The sequence below is a fragment of the Coregonus clupeaformis genome, unplaced genomic scaffold (genome assembly GCF_020615455.1).
Source record: "Coregonus clupeaformis isolate EN_2021a unplaced genomic scaffold, ASM2061545v1 scaf2398, whole genome shotgun sequence".
Classification (NCBI taxonomy): Eukaryota; Metazoa; Chordata; class Actinopteri; order Salmoniformes; family Salmonidae; genus Coregonus; species Coregonus clupeaformis.
In genome coordinates this window covers 27225-46416 of record NW_025535852.1, presented here as the reverse complement: position 1 = coordinate 46416, position 19192 = coordinate 27225, and the positions used below count along the sequence as shown (strand labels likewise).

General features: G+C 45.7%; 1 protein-coding gene across 1 annotated transcript; it reads left to right on the top strand.

The window, feature by feature from the left end:
* The first annotated feature begins 652 nt into the window (after positions 1–652).
* LOC121583602 (calcium and integrin-binding family member 2) lies at positions 653–18758 on the top strand. Its single transcript, XM_041899705.2, has 5 exons — positions 653–684; positions 1044–1155; positions 7342–7489; positions 8314–8509; positions 17420–18758. Exons 1-5 carry the CDS (start codon positions 653–655, stop codon positions 17439–17441), a joined length of 510 nt encoding a protein of 169 aa, XP_041755639.1. The 3' UTR covers positions 17442–18758.
* Positions 18759–19192: the final 434 nt, after the last annotated feature.

The window sequence follows — 19192 nt, the reverse complement described above, 5'->3', positions numbered from 1 at the left end:
GGCTCTAAGACTGATACTCTGGTAAACCTACTGTTCATGGCTAACGATCCGGCAGGGAATGGATGTTAGGCCAGAGCCTAAGAAGGGTGATGATCAGGACCAGGTGTGCAGATTGCTGATGGGATGCAGGTGCGGAAATCAAGAGAGCTCCCCGGAGCGTTCCAGAACCCTCGGGAAACTGGAGATCACGAGCAGAAAAAACTAGTCCACAGACAGGACCCGACTCAGACTGCCGGGATCGTTACAGGGTCTGAATACTTATGTAAATAAGATATTTCTGTCTTTTTATATTTTATACATTTGCAAACATTTCTAGAAACCTGTTTTCGCTTTGTCATTATGGGGTATGGTCTGTAGATTAATGAGGATTTTTAAAAAATGTCATACATTTTAGAATAAGGCTGTAACGTAACAAAATGTGGAAAAAGCCAAGGGGTCTGAATACTTTCTGAATGCACTGTTTGTTTTGCAATGAACTGTTGCTTTGTCCAATAGTTTCTTCTCAGGGTGAAAATGACCCCAGTTGGCAATATGTAAAATATGTTGGTAGTACGAGGGTTAAACATCCCAGCTACATGACAGTACAGGGTGCTCACCTCAGAGAATTAAAAGCGAGTTGGCTCCAAAATTAGTTTGTCAAGATGTTTTCAAAATGGCAGCCGTGGGTATGTGTGTCAGGAATGTGTGAGAAAAGTCCACCTTCCCAGCTCATCTGTTGTGTAGCTACAGCTGTACGTTTCAATCCAAAATGAATGGAAAAGATAAGCAGCCCCATGTACTGTATGTGAATATACTTATGACCGATTGTGTCGACTGTACTGATGCTATACCGCTGCATGTGATGTCCATAATGGCTCTGCATTTCTCTAGCTTGGTCCCAGATCTGTTTATGCTGTACAGCTAACTCCGACGGTCATCGTCATGACAGCACAAAAAAATACCTCGGACCAGGCTAAACTTCTCCTGCCTTGTAAAACAAAAGAGCCAATCCATAGGGTTAACGCGTGTGGATGTTTCCTAACCTTCTCCTGTCTGTGGTCTAGGTTACATGGGAGATTCCATGAGCTGGCTCCTCATCTAGTTCCGCTGGACTACACCAACCAGCCTGACATCAGACTCCCCCTGGCACTCATCGTCAGCATGCCAGAACTAAAGGTAAGTGGTTCTGACGTTCCGTGGTTTTTGTTGTTGTGATATTGATACTCATTTGTGAGGCTCTGTTAATGTCAGTTAAGTGTAAATATTTAGCTCTTAAAATGAACTTAAAGTTCAGAGTTAAATGATATATTCTTCTGAGTTATCTGACTGGCTACTAGGCTATTTTATACACACCACCTGTATGTTTTATGAGCTGGTAAATCTAATGTAGAACTAATCTCTTTAGCCCTCTGTTATTGTAAGACATTAAGCTTAACCAGTAAGGTGATATGGAGCAGTAGATAGTTGCTTGGTAACAGGGAGGTGATATGGAGCAGTAGATAGTTGCTTGGTAACAGGGAGGTGATATAGAGCAGTAGATAGTTGCTTGGTAACAGGGAGGTGATATGGAGCAGTAGATAGTTGCTTGGTAACAGTGAGGTGATATGGAGCAGTAGATAGTTGCTTGGTAACAGTGAGGTGATATGAAGCAGTAGATAGTTGCTTGGTAACAGGGAGGTGATATGGAGCAGTAGATAGTTGCTTGGTAACAGTGAGGTGATATGGAGCAGTAGATAGTTGCTTGGTAACAGTGAGGTGATATGGAGCAGTAGATAGTTGCTTGGTAACAGGGAGGTGATATAGAGCAGTAGATAGTTGCTTGGTAAGAGGGAGGTGATATGGAGCAGTAGATAGTTGCTTGGTAACAGGGAGGTGATATGGAGCAGTAGATAGTTGCTTGGTAACAGTGAGGTGATATGAAGCAGTAGATAGTTGCTTGGTAACAGGGAGGTGATATGGAGCAGTAGATAGTTGCTTGGTAACAGTGAGGTGATATGGAGCAGTATATAGTTGCTTGGTAACAGTGAGGTGATATGGAGCAGTAGATAGTTGCTTGGTAACAGGGAGGTGATATAGAGCAGTAGATAGTTGCTTGGTAACAGTGAGGTGATATGGAGCAGTAGATAGTTGCTTGGTAACAGGGAGGTGATATGGAGCAGTAGATAGTTGCTTGGTAACAGTGAGGTGATACTGTATGGAGCAGTAGATAGTTGCTTGGTTACAGTGAGGTGATACTGTATGGAGCAGTAGATAGTTGCTTGGTAACAGGGAGGTGATACTGTATGGAGCAAGCAGTAGATAGTTGCTTGGTAACAGTGAGGTGATATGGGCCATTAGATAGTTGCTTGGTAACAGTGAGGTGATATGGAGCAATAGATAGTTGCTTGGTAACAGTGAGGTGATATGGAGCTATAATAGTTGCTTGGTAACAGGGAGGTGATACTGTATGGAGCAGTATATAGTTGCTTGGTAACAGTGAGATGATATGGAGCAGTAGATAGTTGCTTGGTAACAGGGAGGTGATACTGTATGGAGCAGTAGATAGTTGCTTGGTAACAGTGAGATGATACTGTATGGAGCAGTAGATAGTTGCTTGGTAACAGGGAGGTGATATGGAGCAGTAGATAGTTGCTTGGTAACAGTGAGATGATATAGAGCAGTAGATAGTTGCTTGGTAAAAGTGAGATGATAATGTATGGAGCAGTAGATAGTTGCTTGGTAAAAGTGAGGTGATATGGAGCAGTAGGTAGTTGCTTGGTAACAGTGAGGTGATATGGAGCAGTAGATAGTTGCTTGGTAACAGTGAGGTGATATGGAGCAGTAGAAAGTTGCTTGGTAACAGTGAGGTGATATGGAGCAGTAGATAGTTGCTTGGTAACAGGGAGGTGATATAGAGCAGTAGATAGTTGCTTAATAACAGGGAGGTGATATGGAGCAGTAGATAGTTGCTTGGTAACAGTGAGGTGATATGGAGTAGTAGATAGTTGCTTGGTAACAGTGAGGATTCATGTGATCATTACTGCTGTGATGTGTTAAGGCTGTTTCCTGGTGAGCAGCATTCCATTCACCCTCCATCCTCCATCCCTCCATCCCTCTACCCCTCCATCCCTCCACCCCTCCATCCTTCCATCCCTCCATCCTTCCATCCCTCCACCCCTCCATCCTTCCATCCCTCCATCCTTCCATCCCTCCATCCCTCCATCCCTCCATCCTTCCATCCCCCCATCCCTCCTTCCCTCCATCCCTCCTTCCCTCCATCCCTCTACCCCTCCATCCCTCCATCCCTCCTTCCCTCCATCCCTCCATCCCTCCATCCCTCCTTCCCTCCACCCCTCCATCCCTCCATCCCTCTACCCCTCCATCCCTCTACCCCTCCATCCCTCCATCTCTCTACCCCTCCATCCCTCCTTCCCTCCTTCCCTCCATCCCTCCAACCCTCCATCCCTCCATCCCTCCATCCCTCCATCCTTCCATCCCTCCATCCCTCCACCCCTCCACCCCTCCTTCCCTCCATCCCTCCACCCCTCCACCCCTCCTTCCCTCCATCCCTCCATCCCTCCACCCCTCCACCCCTCCTTCCCTCCATCCCTCCATCCCTCTACCCCTCCATCCCTCCATCCCTCCATCCCTCTACCCCTCCATCCCTCCATCCCTCCTTCCCTCCATCCCTCCTTCCCTCCATCCCTCCTTCCCTCCATCCCTCCATCCCTCCTTCCCTCCATCCCTCTACCCCTCCATCCCTCCATCCCTCCTTCCCTCTACCCCTCCATCCTTCCATCCCTCCATCCCTCCATCCCTCCATCCCTCTACCCCTCCATCCCTCCTTCCCTCCATCCCTCCATCCCTCCTTCCCTCCATCCCTCTACCCCTCCATCCCTCCTTCCCTCCATCACTCCATCCCTCCATCCCTCCTTCCCTCCATCCCTCTACCCCTCCATCCCTCCTTCCCTCCATCCCTCCATCCCTCCATTCCTCCATCCCTCCTTCCCTCCATCCCTCCATCCCTCCTTCCCTCCATCCCTCTATCCCTCCATCCTTCCACCCCTCTACCCCTCCATCCCTCCTTCCCTCCATCCTTCCACCCCTCCACCCCTTTATCCTTCCATCCCCCCATCCCTCCATCCCTCCTTCCCTCCATCCCTCTACCCCTCCATCCCTCCTTCCCTCCATCCCTCCATCCCTCCATCCCTCCTTCCCTCCATCCCTCCATCCCTCCATTCCTCCATCCCTCCATCCTTCCATCCCTCCATCCCTCTACCCCTCCATCCCTCCATCCTTCCATCCCTCCATCCCTCCATCCCTCTACCCCTCCATCCTTCCATCCCTCCATCCCTCCATCCCTCCATCCCTCTACCCCTCCATCCCTCCATCCTTCCATCCCTCCATCCTTCCATCCCTCCATCCTTCCATCCCTCCATCCCTCCATCATTCCATCCCTCCATCCCTCCATCCCTCCATCCTTCCATCCCTCCATCCCTCTACCCCTCCATCCCTCCATCCCTCCATCCCTCTACCCCTCCATCTCTCCATCCCTCCATCCCTCCATCCTTCCATCCCTCCATCCCTCCATCATTCCATTCCTCCATCCCTCCATCCCTCCATCCTTCCATCCCTCCATCCCTCCATCCCTCCATCCAGCTAGCCCGGCAGTGCACAGCTCACTCACCAGAGCCCATGCACAGACCGACAGGGTCATTTAAACAGCGGAGAGAGAGAACAGGGACTCAGTCTATGGTGATATTGTTGAGTCAAGACCGACAGGGTCATTTAAACAGAGGAGAGAGAGAACAGGGACTCAGTCTATGGTGATTTTGTTGAGTCAAGCAACTTACAGAGAAACAGTGACATAAGATTTTTCATGTGAGTTTTAAGAAATCATGGCACTTTTATTTTTCTTGCATCGTTTGAAAAATAGTCAGATTGGTCGTCTGAGTTCTTCTTTTAATAAATCATGATCTGTAATCACACAATGCTCAGTAAACATACTGTAGAATATTGGTTGGGCTACCGTTGCAGCATTCATTATACTGTTGGGAGCATAAATCAGTCTTTATGTAACCAAATATTGTATGGCTTTTCCAATACCGATAACATCAGAGCCTAGCGAATCACTGGCAATAGGCTGAACAACACCCCTCCATCCTCTGTGGATCATTCACACGTCACTTCACAGAACCCTCTAATGGCGCTATAACATCTCGAACATGTTCCCCATGGGGAGGGGACGGGTGTAGAGGGAGGATCTGTAACCCATTCATACTAGAGACATGAACTGCATCCCAAATGGCACCCTATTCCCTACATAGTGCACTACTTTTGACCAGAGCTCTACAGTCACGGTACCAGTAACAGGGGCGTAAAGCTCCCAGCGACCGGGGGACCGCTCAGCGGTGAATGATGGTCCTCTGACAACAGGCAGAGCCAAAATGGTCGCCCAAAGGCCACCAGGTCGTAAATCGACGCCTCACCTGCACAGATGTCTGCATTAATTAGCCTAGCTTAACCTAGCCTCCAGGATGACGTGGGTTGATTTAGAACAGGACCCAGAGACACTGCTGTGTACTGTACCCTGATCTAGCTAATGAATGGGACATAGAGTAGTGTGTGTGTGTGTGTGTGTGTGTGTGTGTGTGTGTGTGTGTGTGTGTGTGTGTGTGTGTGTGTGTGTGTGTGTGTGTGTGTGTGTGTGTGTGTGCGCATGTGTACATGCATGTGTGTGTGAGCTCATGTGCGTTAGGTAGCATTAACCTTCAAAGCGCCAACAGGGGTAAATGTTGACCCTTTAAAAAAAATCTTTCTGAAAGGACTTTGTCAAGCAACTAATTGCTGACAAAAAAAAACCCAGCATTTACCATGATTTCTGTGTTAATATGGAGGAATGAAACAATCTCTCTTATGTATACTAGTGGTGTAGTGAAGCTGAAAATGCTGACTCAATAGTGCACTTTGTGATAAAAGCACCACATTTGGTACAGAGGTAGATGTATGTACCCTGAAGATATATAGATGTGGAGCCACCCCAGATTTGGCCCCTGGGGGGCGTGGCAGCACCTACAACTAAAAAAGAACACATGTTATTCAAATGTAAATACATATTTAGCTTCCAGTCAATGTCTCTATACCAAGTCAAACTTAATTGGAACTGAGTTGATAGCCCATAGCGTTCCAAAGGAAGAGCTAGTGGTCTGATGGTACCGTCGCCCATATCGGTGGCCATCTTAGGTCGTATCGGGATGTCGCCCATATCGGTGGCCATCTTAGGTCGTATCGGGATGTCGCCCATATCGGTGGCCATCTTAGGTCGTACCGGGATGTCGCCAATTTCTCAGCCTCTTGAGTATCACAGAAACACAACACTTTGAGTTAATAGCAGACAAATGTTCATAACATTTGGCGATGGGGGAAATTGATCAGAATATCAACACATACACAAACGTCTATTTTGAAACTTCAATTTTGACTATAAGTCTGTGAACAGTTAAAAATATATGCTTCTTTTGGGGAATTTAAACCATTTACTTGTGCTACAAACGGTTAATAAAATTAAAAGTGTTGCTGCTTGTCATTACCAATTTGGGTTCTAAAATGACCCCAGTTGGTGCTTTTAGGTTTAAAAAGGCTTTGAAGATGATTGAGGGCAATTCCACTAACAGAATGATGCTGAGATTTTTCAATTTAAAATGTATGTCAAACAAAAATTGCAAAGTTAAACAAACCGTACAACTCTATGCACAAGGACTACTTTTAACAATTTCCACAGAAGATTTTGACAAAAACACCTTTACTTGAACAGTGCAGATGCAGAGTTTGGTAACAGAATGACGGTTTGTGCTGTTGGTGCTGTCATTCTGTTACCAGACTTTGCCTCTGCACTGTGTGATGTCTGGGGCTGTTCTGTCACCTACTGACCTCATAAAGATCGGCCATAGTGGGACACAGACACAGTAGAATGGGACACAGCACTTTACATCGATTTACATGTCAGTCATGGTTGAGACTCCATATTCGTCTTAGTAGTACCTGTAGCATGATGTACTACAATACCCATAATGCCCAGTATACGGTACTGACTCACTCATGATCTACTACAATACCCATAATGCCCAGTATACGGTACTGACTCACTCATGATGTACTACAATACCCATAATGCCCCGTATACGGTACTGACTCACTCATGATGTACTACAATACCCATAATGCCCCGGTAACAGTACTGACTCACTCATGATCTACTACAATACCCACAATGCCCCGGTAACAGTACTGACTCACTCACGATCTACTACGATACCCATAATGCCCTGCATACAGTACTGACTCAGACTGTTCCTGTCCCTGTGCTCCTTCATACCTATACAGGAGAACCCTTTCAGAAACCGCATCGTGGAAGTCTTCTCTGAGGACGGACAAGGCAACTTGAGCTTCAACGACTTTGTAGACATGTTCTCAGCTCTCTGTGAAACTGCTCCAAGAGAACTGAAGACCGTATACGCTTTTAAAATCTATGGTTAGTACCGAGTAGACTAGTATGTCTCCTATGGAGTCACTGTCTGAGAGTGTGTTTATTCTGTCTGTCTGTCTGTAGGTCTTTCTGTCTGTCTTTAGGTCTGTCTGTCTGTCTATCTGTCTGTCTTTAGGTCTGTCTGTCTGTCTGTCTGTCTGAGTGTCTGTCGGTCTGAATGTCTGTCTGTCGGTCTGTCTTTAGGTCTGTCTGTCTGTCTGTCTGTCTGTCTGAGTGTCTGTCTGTCTGTCTTTAGGTCTGTCTGTCTGTCTGTCTGAGTGTCTTCTGTCTGTCTGTCTGTCTGAGTGTCGTCTGTCTGTCTGTCTGTCTGTCTGTCTTTAGGTCTGTCTGTCTGAGTGTCTTCTGTCTGTCTTCTGTCTGAGTGTCTGTCTGTCTGTCTGTCTTCTGTCTGTCTGCGTGTCTGTCTTCTCTCTGTCTGTCTGAGTGTCTGAGTGTCTGTCTGTATGTTTGTTTGTTTTGTTATACAAGTACTCATAGCACCAGAGCCATGGTGACAACTAGGAATCTGACTCGTACTCACTCTGTTTTATCTTGCTTACCTAGTTACTTATTTAGTTACTTGGTTAGTTACTTATTTAGTTATTTGGATAGTTACTTGGTTAGTTACCTGGTAGGTTACTTGGTTAGTTACTTATTTAGTTACTTATTTAGTTACTTATTTAGTTATGCTTTTTGAATTCCTTGTGGAACAAAGGCCATCGGCAAACTGCTTCCAACCCATTCTGTCCTGCGCCATTCAAACAATTTTTTAATCTCTTAATTTTCCTTTCACCCATTGTTTTTAATCTCTTCCTCTTCCTGTGTGTCAGATTTCAACGTGGATAACTTCCTGTGTAAGGAGGACCTGGAGAAGACGTTGAACCGGCTGACTAAAGGAGAGCTGACCCCCGAAGAGGTCAACCTGGTCTGTAGCAAGGCCATGGAGGAGGCGGACCTGGACGGGGACAGCAAGCTCTCCTTCTCTGACTTTGAGAACATGATCTCCAAAGCTCCAGACTTTCTAAGGTACATGTTAATGGGGTAAAAGGAGACGTGTTAGATCACAAAGGGGGTATGAGTCAGGTGGTTTGGTGAGTCAGGCTAGCGTATAATGGGATGGAGGTGGTTTGGTGAGTCAGGCTAGTGTATAATGTGATGGAGGTGGTTTGGTGAGTCAGGCTAGTGTATAATGTGATGGAGGTGGTTTGGTGAGTCAGGCTAGCGTATAATGTGATGGAGGTGGTTTGGTGAGGCAGGCTAGTGTATAATGTGATGGAGGTGGTTTGGTGAGTCAGGCTAGTGTATAATGTGATGGAGGTGGTTTGGTGAGGCAGGCTAGTGTATAATGTGATGGAGGTGGTTTGGTGAGGCAGGCTAGTGTATAATGTGATGGAGGTGGTTTGGTGAGTCAATTCAATTCAATTTTATTTTATATAGCCCTTCTTACATCAGCTAATATCTCGAAGTGCTGTACAGAAACCCAGCCTAAAACCCCAAACAGCTAGTAATGCAGGTGTAGAAGCACGGTGGCTAGGAAAAACTCCCTAGAAAGGCGAAAACCTAGGAAGAAACCTAGAGAGGAACCAGGCTATGAGGGGTGGCCAGTCCTCTTCTGGCTGTGCCGGGTGAAGATTATAACAGAACCATGCCAAGATGTTCAAAAATGTTCATAAGTGACAAGCATGGTCAAATAATAATCAGGAATAAATCTCAGTTGGCTTTTCATAGCCGATCATTAAGAGTTGAAAACAGCAGGTCTGGGACTGTTAGGGGTTCCATAACCGCAGGCAGAACAGTTGAAACTGGAATAGCAGCAAGGCCAGGCGGACTGGGGACAGCAAGGAGTCACCACGGCCGGTAGTCCCGACGTATGGTCCTAGGGCTCAGGTCTCTCAGTTGGCTTTTCATAGCCGATCATTAAGAGTTGAAAACAGCAGGTCTGGGACAGGTAGGGGTTTCGTAACCGCAGGCAGAACAGTTGAAACTGGAATAGCAGCAAGGCCAGGCGGACTGGGGACAGCAAGGTGTCATCATGCCCGGTAGTCCTGACGTATGGTCCTAGGGGCTCAGGTTCTCAGAGAGAAAGAGAGAACGAGAGAATTAGAGAGAGCATACTTAAATTCACACAGGACACTGGATAAGACAGGAGAAGTACTCCAGGTATAACCAACTAACCCCAGCCCCCCGACACATAAACTACTGCAGCATAAATACTGGAGGCTGAGACAGGAGCGGTCCGGAGACACTGTGGCCCCATCCGAAGAAACCCCCGGACAGGGCCAAACAGGAAGGATATAACCCCACCCACTCTGCCAAAGCACAGCCCCCGCACCACTAGAGGGATATCCTCAACCACCAACTTACAATCCTGAGACAAGGCCGAGTATAGCCCACAGAGGTCTCCACCACAGCACAAACCAAGGGGGGCGCCAACCCAGACAGGAAGATCACGTCAGTAACTCAACCCACTCAAGTGACGCACCCCTCCCAGGGACGGCATGAAAGAGCACCAGCAAGCCAGTGACTCAGCCCCTGCAACAGGGTTAGAGGCAGAGAACCCCAGTGGAGAGGGGAACCGGCCCGGCAGAGACAGCAAGGGCTGTTCGTTGCTCCAGAGCTTTTCCGTTCACCTTCACACTCCTGGGCCAGACTACACTCAATCATATGACCTACTGAAGAGATAAGTCTTCAGTAAAGACTTAAAGGTTGAGACCGAGTCTGCGTCTCTCACATGGGTAGGCAGACTGTTCCATAAAAATGGAGATCTATAGGAGAAAGCCCTGCCTCCCGCTGTTTGCTTAGAAATTCTAGGGACAATTAGGAGGCCTGCGTCTTGTGACCGTAGCGTACGTATTGGTATGTACGGCAGGACCAACTCGGAAAGATAGGTAGGAGCAAGCCCATGTAACGCTTTATAGGTTAACAGTAAAACCTTGAAATCAGCCCTTGCCTTAACAGGAAGCCAGTGTAGGGAAGCTAGCACTGGAGTAATATGATCAAATTTCTTGGTTCTAGTCAGGATTCTAGCAGCCGTATTTAGCACTAACTGAAGTTTATTTAGTGCTTTATCCGGGTAGCCGGAAAATAGAGCATTGCAGTAGTCTAACCTAGAAGTAACAAATGCATGGATTAATTTTTCTGCATCATTTTTGGACAGAAAATTTCTGATTTTTGCAATGTTACGTAGATGGAAAAAAGCTGTCCTTGAAACAGTCTTGATATGTTCGTCAAAAGAGAGATCAGGGTCAAGAGTAACACCGAGGTCCTTCACAGTTTTATTTGAGACGACTTTACAACCATCAAGATGAATTGTCAGATTTAACAGAAGATCTCTTTGTTTCTTGGGACCTAGAACAAGCATCTCTGTTTTGTCCGAGTTTAAAAGTAAAAAGTTTTCAGCCATCCACTTCCTTATGTCTGAAACACAGGCTAGTGTATAATGTGATGGAGGTGGTTTGGTGAGTCAGGCTAGTGTATAATGTGATGGAGGTGGTTTGGTGAGTCAGGCTAGTGTATAATGTGATGGAGGTGGTTTGGTGAGTCAGGCTAGTGTATAATGTGATGGAGGTGGTTTGGTGAGTCAGGCTAGTGTATAATGTGATGGAGGTGGTTTGGTGAGTCAGGCTAGTGTATAATGTGATGGAGGTGGTTTGGTGAGTCAGGCTAGTGTATAATGTGATGGAGGTGGTTTGGTGAGTCAGGCTAGTGTATAATGTGATGGAGGTGGTTTGGTGAGTCAGGCTAGTGTATAATGTGATGGAGGTGGTTTGGTGAGTCAGGCTAGTGTATAATGTGATGGAGGTGGTTTGGTGAGTCAGGCTAGTGTATAATGTGATGGAGGTGGTTTGGTGAGTCAGGCTAGTGTATAATGTGATGGAGGTGGTTTGGTGAGTCAGGCTAGTGTACAATGTGATGGAGGTGGTTTGGTGAGTCAGGCTAGTGTATAATGTGATGGAGGTGGTTTGGTGAGTCAGGCTAGTGTATAATGTGATGGAGGTGGTTTGGTGAGGCAGGCTAGTGTATAATGTGATGGAGGTGGTTTGGTGAGTCAGGCTAGTGTATAATGTGATGGAGGTGGTTTGGTGAGTCAGGCTAGTGTATAATGTGATGGATGTGGTTTGGTGAGTCAGGCTAGTGTATAATGTGATGGAGGTGGTTTGGTGAGGCAGGCTAGTGTATAATGTGATGGAAGTGGTTTGGTGAGGCAGGCTAGTGTATAATGTGATGGAGGTGGTTTGGTGAGCCAGGCTAGTGTATAATGTGACGGAGGTGATTTGGTGAGTCAGGCTAGTGTATAATGTGATGGAGGTGGTTTGGTGAGTCAGGCTAGTGTATAATGTGATGGAGGTGGTTTGGTGAGTCAGGCTAGTGTGTGATAAGGAATCTTACCTAGAGACGTTAAGAAATAATGCCAAGGCTTTAGCTCAGACGCCAAGGCTAGCACAGTCTTGTTTACAAAACTATGGATGCAGGGTTTTAGGGTACAACAGAAAAGCTGTCTTTCTGCCAGACTGAGCACAGCATAATCTTCTAGTGAGTGGACCTCTATGTTCTGCTCTGCATAATGCTGCTTTCAGACAGAGATAACTTCTGCTGCTCTGCATAATGCTGCTTTCAGACAGAGATAACTTCTGCTGCTCTGCATAATGTTGCTTTCAGATAGAGATAGCTTCTGCTGCTCTGCATAATGTTGCTTTCAGATAGAGATAGCTTCTGCTGCTCTGCATAATGCTGCTTTCAGACAGAGATAACTTATGCTGCTCTGCATAATGTTGCTTTCAGATAGAGATAGCTTCTGCTGCTCTGCATAATGCTGCTTTCAGACAGAGATAACTTCTGCTGCTCTGCATAATGCTGCTTTCAGACAGAGATAACTTCTGCTGCTCTGCATAATGTTGCTTTCAGATAGAGATAGCTTCTGCTGCTCTGCATAATGCTGCTTTCAGACAGAGATAACTTCTGCTGCTCTGCATAATGCTGCTTTCAGACAGAGATAACTTCTGCTGCTCTGCATAATGTTGCTTTCAGACAGAGATAACTTCTGCTGCTCTGCATAATGTTGCTTTCAGATAGAGATAGCTTCTGCTGCTCTGCATAATGCTGCTTTCAGACAGAGATAACTTCTGCTGCTCTGCATAATGTTGCTTTCAGATATAGATAGCTTCTGCTGCTCTGCATAATGCTGCTTTCAGACAGAGATAACTTCTGCTGCTCTGCATAATGCTGCTTTCAGACAGAGATAACTTCTGCTGCTCTGCATAATGCTGCTTTCAGACAGAGATAACTTCTGCTGCTCTGCATAATGCTGCTTTCAGACAGAGATAACTTCTGCCGCTCTGCATACTTCTGCTTTCAGACAGAGATAACTTCTGCCGCTCTGCATACTCTGCTTTCAGACAGAATAACTTCTGCCGCTCTGCATACTTCTGCTTTCAGACAGAGATAACTTCTGCTGCTCTGCATACTTCTGCTTTCAGACAGAGATAACTTCTGCTGCTCTGAATACTGCTGCTTTCAGACAGAGATAACTTCTGCTGCTCTGCATACTGCTGCTTTCAGACAGGGATAACTTCTGCTGCTCTGCATAATGCTGCTTTCAGACAGAGATAACTTCTGCTGCTCTGCATAATGCTGCTTTCAGACAGAGATAACTTCTGCCGCTCTGCATACTTCTGCTTTCAGACAGAGATAACTTCTGCTGCTCTGCATACTTCTGCTTTCAGACAGAGATAACTTCTGCTGCTCTGCATAATGCTGCTTTCAGACAGAGATAACTTCTGCTGCTCTGCATACGGCTGCTTTCAGACAGAGATAACTTCTGCTGCTCTGCATAATGCTGCTTTCAGACAGAGATAACTTCTGCCGCTCTGCATACTTCTGCTTTCAGACAGAGATAACTTCTGCTGCTCTGCATACTTCTGCTTTCAGACAGAGATAACTTCTGCCGCTCTGCATACTTCTGCTTTCAGACAGAGATAACTTCTGCTGCTCTGCATACTTCTGCTTTCAGACAGAGATAACTTCTGCTGCTCTGAATACTGCTGCTTTCAGACAGAGATAACTTCTGCTGCTCTGCATAATGCTGCTTTCAGACAGAGATAACTTCTGCTGCTCTGCATACGGCTGCTTTCAGACAGAGATAACTTCTGCTGCTCTGCATACTGGTGCTTTCAGACAGAGATAACTTCTGCTGCTCTGCATAATGCTGCTTTCAGACAGAGATAACTTCTGCTGCTCTGCATAATGCTGCTTTCAGACAGAGATAACTTCTGCCGCTCTGCATACTTCTGCTTTCAGACAGAGATAACTTCTGCTGCTCTGCATACTTCTGCTTTCAGACAGAGATAACTTCTGCTGCTCTGCATAATGCTGCTTTCAGACAGAGATAACTTCTGCCGCTCTGCATACTTCTGCTTTCAGACAGAGATAACTTCTGCTGCTCTGCATACTTCTGCTTTCAGACAGAGATAACTTCTGCTGCTCTGCATACTGCTTCTTTCAGACAGAGATAACTTCTGCTGCTCTGCATACTGCTGCTTTCAGACAGAGATAACTTCTGCTGCTCTGCATACTGCTGCTTTCAGACAGAGATAACTTCTGCTGCTCTGCATAATGCTGCTTTCAGACAGAGATAACTTCTGCCGCTCTGCATAATGCTGCTTTCAGACAGAGATAACTTCTGCCGCTCTGCATAATGCTGCTTTCAGACAGAGATAACTTCTGCTGCTCTGCATAATGCTGCTTTCAGACAGAGATAACTTCTGCTGCTCTGCATACGGCTGCTTTCAGACAGAGATAACTTCTGCCGCTCTGCATACTTCTGCTTTCAGACAGAGATAACTTCTGCTGCTCTGCATACTGTTGCTTTCAGGCTGAGATTAAACACGGAGAGAGAGAACCAATAGTGCTTGATCAGAGCCTTTTTTACTGCGGACCAATCAATCTATCAACAGTGTTGTAAATCATTTTCATTTGAGAGCCAAAACCAGGCGGAAAGAACTGGCTACTAAAAACCTCTCCTATTCCATTCCAGAGAGCTTGATTTAGCTGGCCAATGATATGGCCCGTAAATCTGTCAATCACACGGGGCCGGCTGTAGATTGGCTTGAACTCTTCCTGGTTTCCATGGTTTATTGGTGGAGCGTGTTGCCGTGGCAACCAGGTCAGGCTTGTGGCAGGATGCTGCCTGTAACCAGAGACCGTGACAGTTAAACATGATGGCTCTGTAAGACATAAACAGAGATAAACAACAACATGTCTCCCTCTCTGCCTGTAACAGGTGTCTGGGGAGTGAATGCTGTTATAGACATTTACATTTATCTACTTCCCCAGAGAATACTCTGACCGGCCTGATAATACTCTGACCGGCCTGATAATACTCTGACCGGCCTGATAATACTCTGACCGGCCTGATAATACTCTGACTGGCCTGATGCCCTATTAGAATGGCGGAGGCTGTGGATCCGTTGGTAACCACCCCGTCCCACCCCCGTACAGACCCCTGGATCCCTTTTCCCCAGAGCTGAAGATCCATATCAAGTTCATTTACCTCTACTTTAGACACACATTGTTGTGAATAGAATCCCTGTTAAGGACAACAGTCAGATCTGCAGCCACTTCGTATTAGAATACCTGTTAAGGACAACAGTCAGATCTGCAGCCACTCCGTATTAGAATACCTGTTAAGGACAACAGTCAGATCTCCCCAGCTCATTAGATGTAATGGATTCATGGCCATCTCCCCAGCTCATTAGATGTAATGTATTCATGGCCATCTCCCCAGCTCATTAGATGTAATGTATTCATGGCCATCTCCCCAGCTCATTAGATGTAATGGATTCATGTCCATCTCCCCAGGCCATTAGATGTAATGGATTCATGGCCATCTCCCCAGCTCATTAGATGTAATGGATTCATGGCCATCTCCCCAGCTCATTAGATGTAATGGATTCATGTCGATCTCCCCAGCTCATTAAATGTAATGGATTCATGGCCATCTCCCCAGCTCATTAGATGTAATGGATTCATGGCCATCTCCCCAGCTCATTAGATGTAATGGATTCATGTCCATCTCCCCAGCTCATTAGATGTAATGGATTCATGGCCATCTCCCCAGGCCATTAGATGTAATGGATTCATGTCCATCTCCCCAGCTCATTAGATGTAATGGATTCATGGCCATCTCCCCAGCTCATTAGATGTAATGGATTCATGGCCATCTCCCCAGCTCATTAGATGTAATGGATTCATGGCCATCTCCCCAGCTCATTAGATGTAATGGATTCATGTCCATCTCCCCAGGCCATTAGATGTAATGGATTCATGGCCATCTCCCCAGCTCATTAGATGTAATGGATTCATGTCCATCTCCCCAGGCCATTAGATGTAATGGATTCATGGCCATCTCCCCAGCTCATTAGATATAATGGATTCATGTCCATCTCCCCAGCTCATTAGATGTAATGGATTCATGTCCATCTCCCCAGCTCATTAGATGTAATGGATTCATGGCCATCTCCCCAGGCCATTAGATGTAATGGATTCATGTCCATCTCCCCAGGCCATTAGATGTAATGGATTCATGTCCATCTCCCCAGCTCATTAGATGTAATGGATTCATGGCCATCTCCCCAGCTCATTAGATGTAATGGATTCATGGCCATCTCCCCAGCTCATTAGATGTAATGGATTCATGGCCATCTCCCCAGCTCATTAGATGTAATGGCTTCATGTCCATCTCCCCAGGCCATTAGATGTAATGGCTTCATGTCCATCTCCCCAGCTCATTAGATGTAATGGATTCATGGCCATCTCCCCAGCTCATTAGATGTAATGGCTTCATGTCCATCTCCCCAGGCCATTAGATGTAATGGATTCATGGCCATCTCCCCAGCTCATTAGATGTAATGGATTCATGTCCATCTCCCCAGGCCATTAGATGTATACACTGTCTGGATGACCCTGCAGGCCCCTCTCTACTTTAATATTACTTCATGCAAAATATTGTCATTTTCCATCTTTGGCAGGGTAAAAGGTCATCGTTACAGTATCATGCTGTCATCCGAGCCGCGGTCCAATGAGACATTGGTTACTAGTTCACGGGGCCAAGCCTTGTAAAAATGTCAGTACAGTGGCTCTATGTCACTCTACGTAGCTCTATTAGCAGCAGAGTAGTACTGTTGTAGGTTAATGGGAGTATTACAGCTCTGGCTGGGGCTGCGTCTCAAAACGGCACCCTGTTCCCTATATAGTGCACTACTTTTGACCAGGGCACGAGCCCTATGTATGGAATAGGGTGCCATTTGGGATGCGGACCTGTTCTGTTCTGTTCTGTGATTCTCTCCTCGGGAAAGAGCCCATTTCTCACTCACACAACAAAAAAAATGGCTTTTGGACGTCTCAGCTGAAACTGAAAGTCAGCCGGAGTGGGACACGATGCATATGAACAGGAGAGGAGAGGAGAGGAGAGGAGAGGAGAGGAGAGGAGAGGAGAGGAGAGGAGAGGAGAGGAGAGGAGAGGAGAGGAGAGGAGAGGAGAGGAGAGGAGAGGAGAGGAGAGTTGTGAAATAATGGCAGGAATGAATCTGTCAGACGTTTATAAAGGGAGATCCAGTTAGTCATGCTGGATGTATCCAGTGTGCAGATATACTGTATCTATTGTTGATAAGGGGACAACACTTCTAAAAGCAGACCACTTCCACTGTTGACAAAATGACTTGTATCATAGACAGCCCCTGGTTAAAGTGATACTTCACTCCAAAATCAATGTTTATTATTACATGTTTTAGACCTCACATTCTTTTTCTTCTTTTTGGGATGAGTCCATGGTGTCCCATGCCGTCTGTTGTAAATGCGGCTGTGTAATGAACTAACTAACTAGCTACTGTATCTGTGACTTAGTTATGTCTGTGTGTTGTGCTTCATTTCCATTTCCAGCACGTTCCACCTACGGATCTGAGATGATGTAACCACGCCCACGACGAGACACCAATGGAAGACGGAGAAGACGAATGGGGTGACTTTCTGGTTCGTCTGATGATGTCATCCCTGAAGACTCCTCCCAAAGTCTCTGTGGCCCCGCCCACAGCAGAATGACCCCCCTGACCTCAACCTCAGTACAGCACAGTGCCTACCAACACGTTAGCAGAGAAGTCTTATCTTTCCCAAGTCTATCTTCGATCGATGCTATGTTTTTTTTTTTTTTACAAAATATCTAATTTAAAGTGGAACAAAGTTTGGCTTCGGCTGCAGGAATATGGACCCGGGGGGGGGATTTTCTCTCGGAAGCACAAGCCTTTTTGACAACTCATGTTCAATAGGAAGGACGTTATCGACCACAAGACATTTCCATTTCGGAAGAGAAGATCATTAATGCATGATTGTTTTCTCTTATAATCAATTGTAACTTGTTAAAGATGGAAACACAAACAAACTCCAAATGGAGCTAGAAAATGAACTGATGTACAACGAGGGGCTAATTTTGATACCTGTAGGGCTTAGCCACTACACAACCCGTAAGGAGTTTTCTAGAAGTTTAGGACTTTTGCAGATTTTTTTTTCTTTTTTTCTTCGAACTGACCTAAACCTTTTCAAGTGTACGCATTGAATGGACTCTGACTGACAACAATGTGGAAGCGGATCGAACAACAAGATCTTTTCTGTCTGACGTGTACGGCGGAAAAGAAAGTAGGATATATAGTGTACGAAGTATTACAAGCACAGTTTTAGCACCAAGGGACAGAAACAGTTGAAGAGCTATGCAATATATCTTTACGAAGTGCATGAGTGTTACATAAATTGCAAAATAGATTTTTATTTTACACTCCAGTATAGTGCTGAGTATTTGCTGGAACACGATGACAATCAGAACCTGTGATGTAGTGGTAAATAACCAATAGGTGATGGGGGGGGAAACGCTGATCTCCGTCTGCGGTGAGTAAAGGAACTCTCCCTGTGCTTTCCATGCTCTTTATATTTCCCTGCAAAAAGGTGGGTTAAAAAAACGCTCGGCACAAAGTACGAAAGGTGCGCTTCCCCGTGCGTTTCCCCCTCCACTACACCACTGATCATAATGTTACCTAACTGTTCTGCAGTTGAAGGAAGGGCTCCGTTCTCTGTCTCATCGGCTCTTCCATTATGTTATGCTTTGATACCTAGTTCTGCCTCTCAACTTGATATAACGGCGTTAACTTCACTTAAGAAAAATAAAACGTTTTCAGTATTTCATATGATGGAACATTTGTCTAGACTTGATTAAATGAATTTTCTGTTGCTTCAATGTTTAATGAACCTTCTTTTGAAAGATGTTATTGTTTCTCCTGGTATTTCCTGGCAACCTTGGGGAATAACAGTTTACTTGCAACATTAACTTGAGCTAAAAATGAAACTTGCTAAAGATGACAAATGATGTGCCCAATCTGCATGGCTGCATCAAGTTCCTCTGTACACGCTCTAGTAGTTCGCCCAAACTAAATATCCTTTTCAAACCAACTATATAATATTTCATCTTGGCTCGTTTTCTTCTTTGAAGTTTGATTAAGAATGATTTTTCAATTAATGCCAGCGCCCTGTCCAAGGCCTTGTTAAAGATGCTATTAATGCGAAAATGTTAAAGCCCGCCGTAAATGTATCGTCCGTGAGTTATCCATGCGGCCAGTGTTATGCGTGCATTAACATTATGGCTAGGGAATAAGATATCACCAAGACACA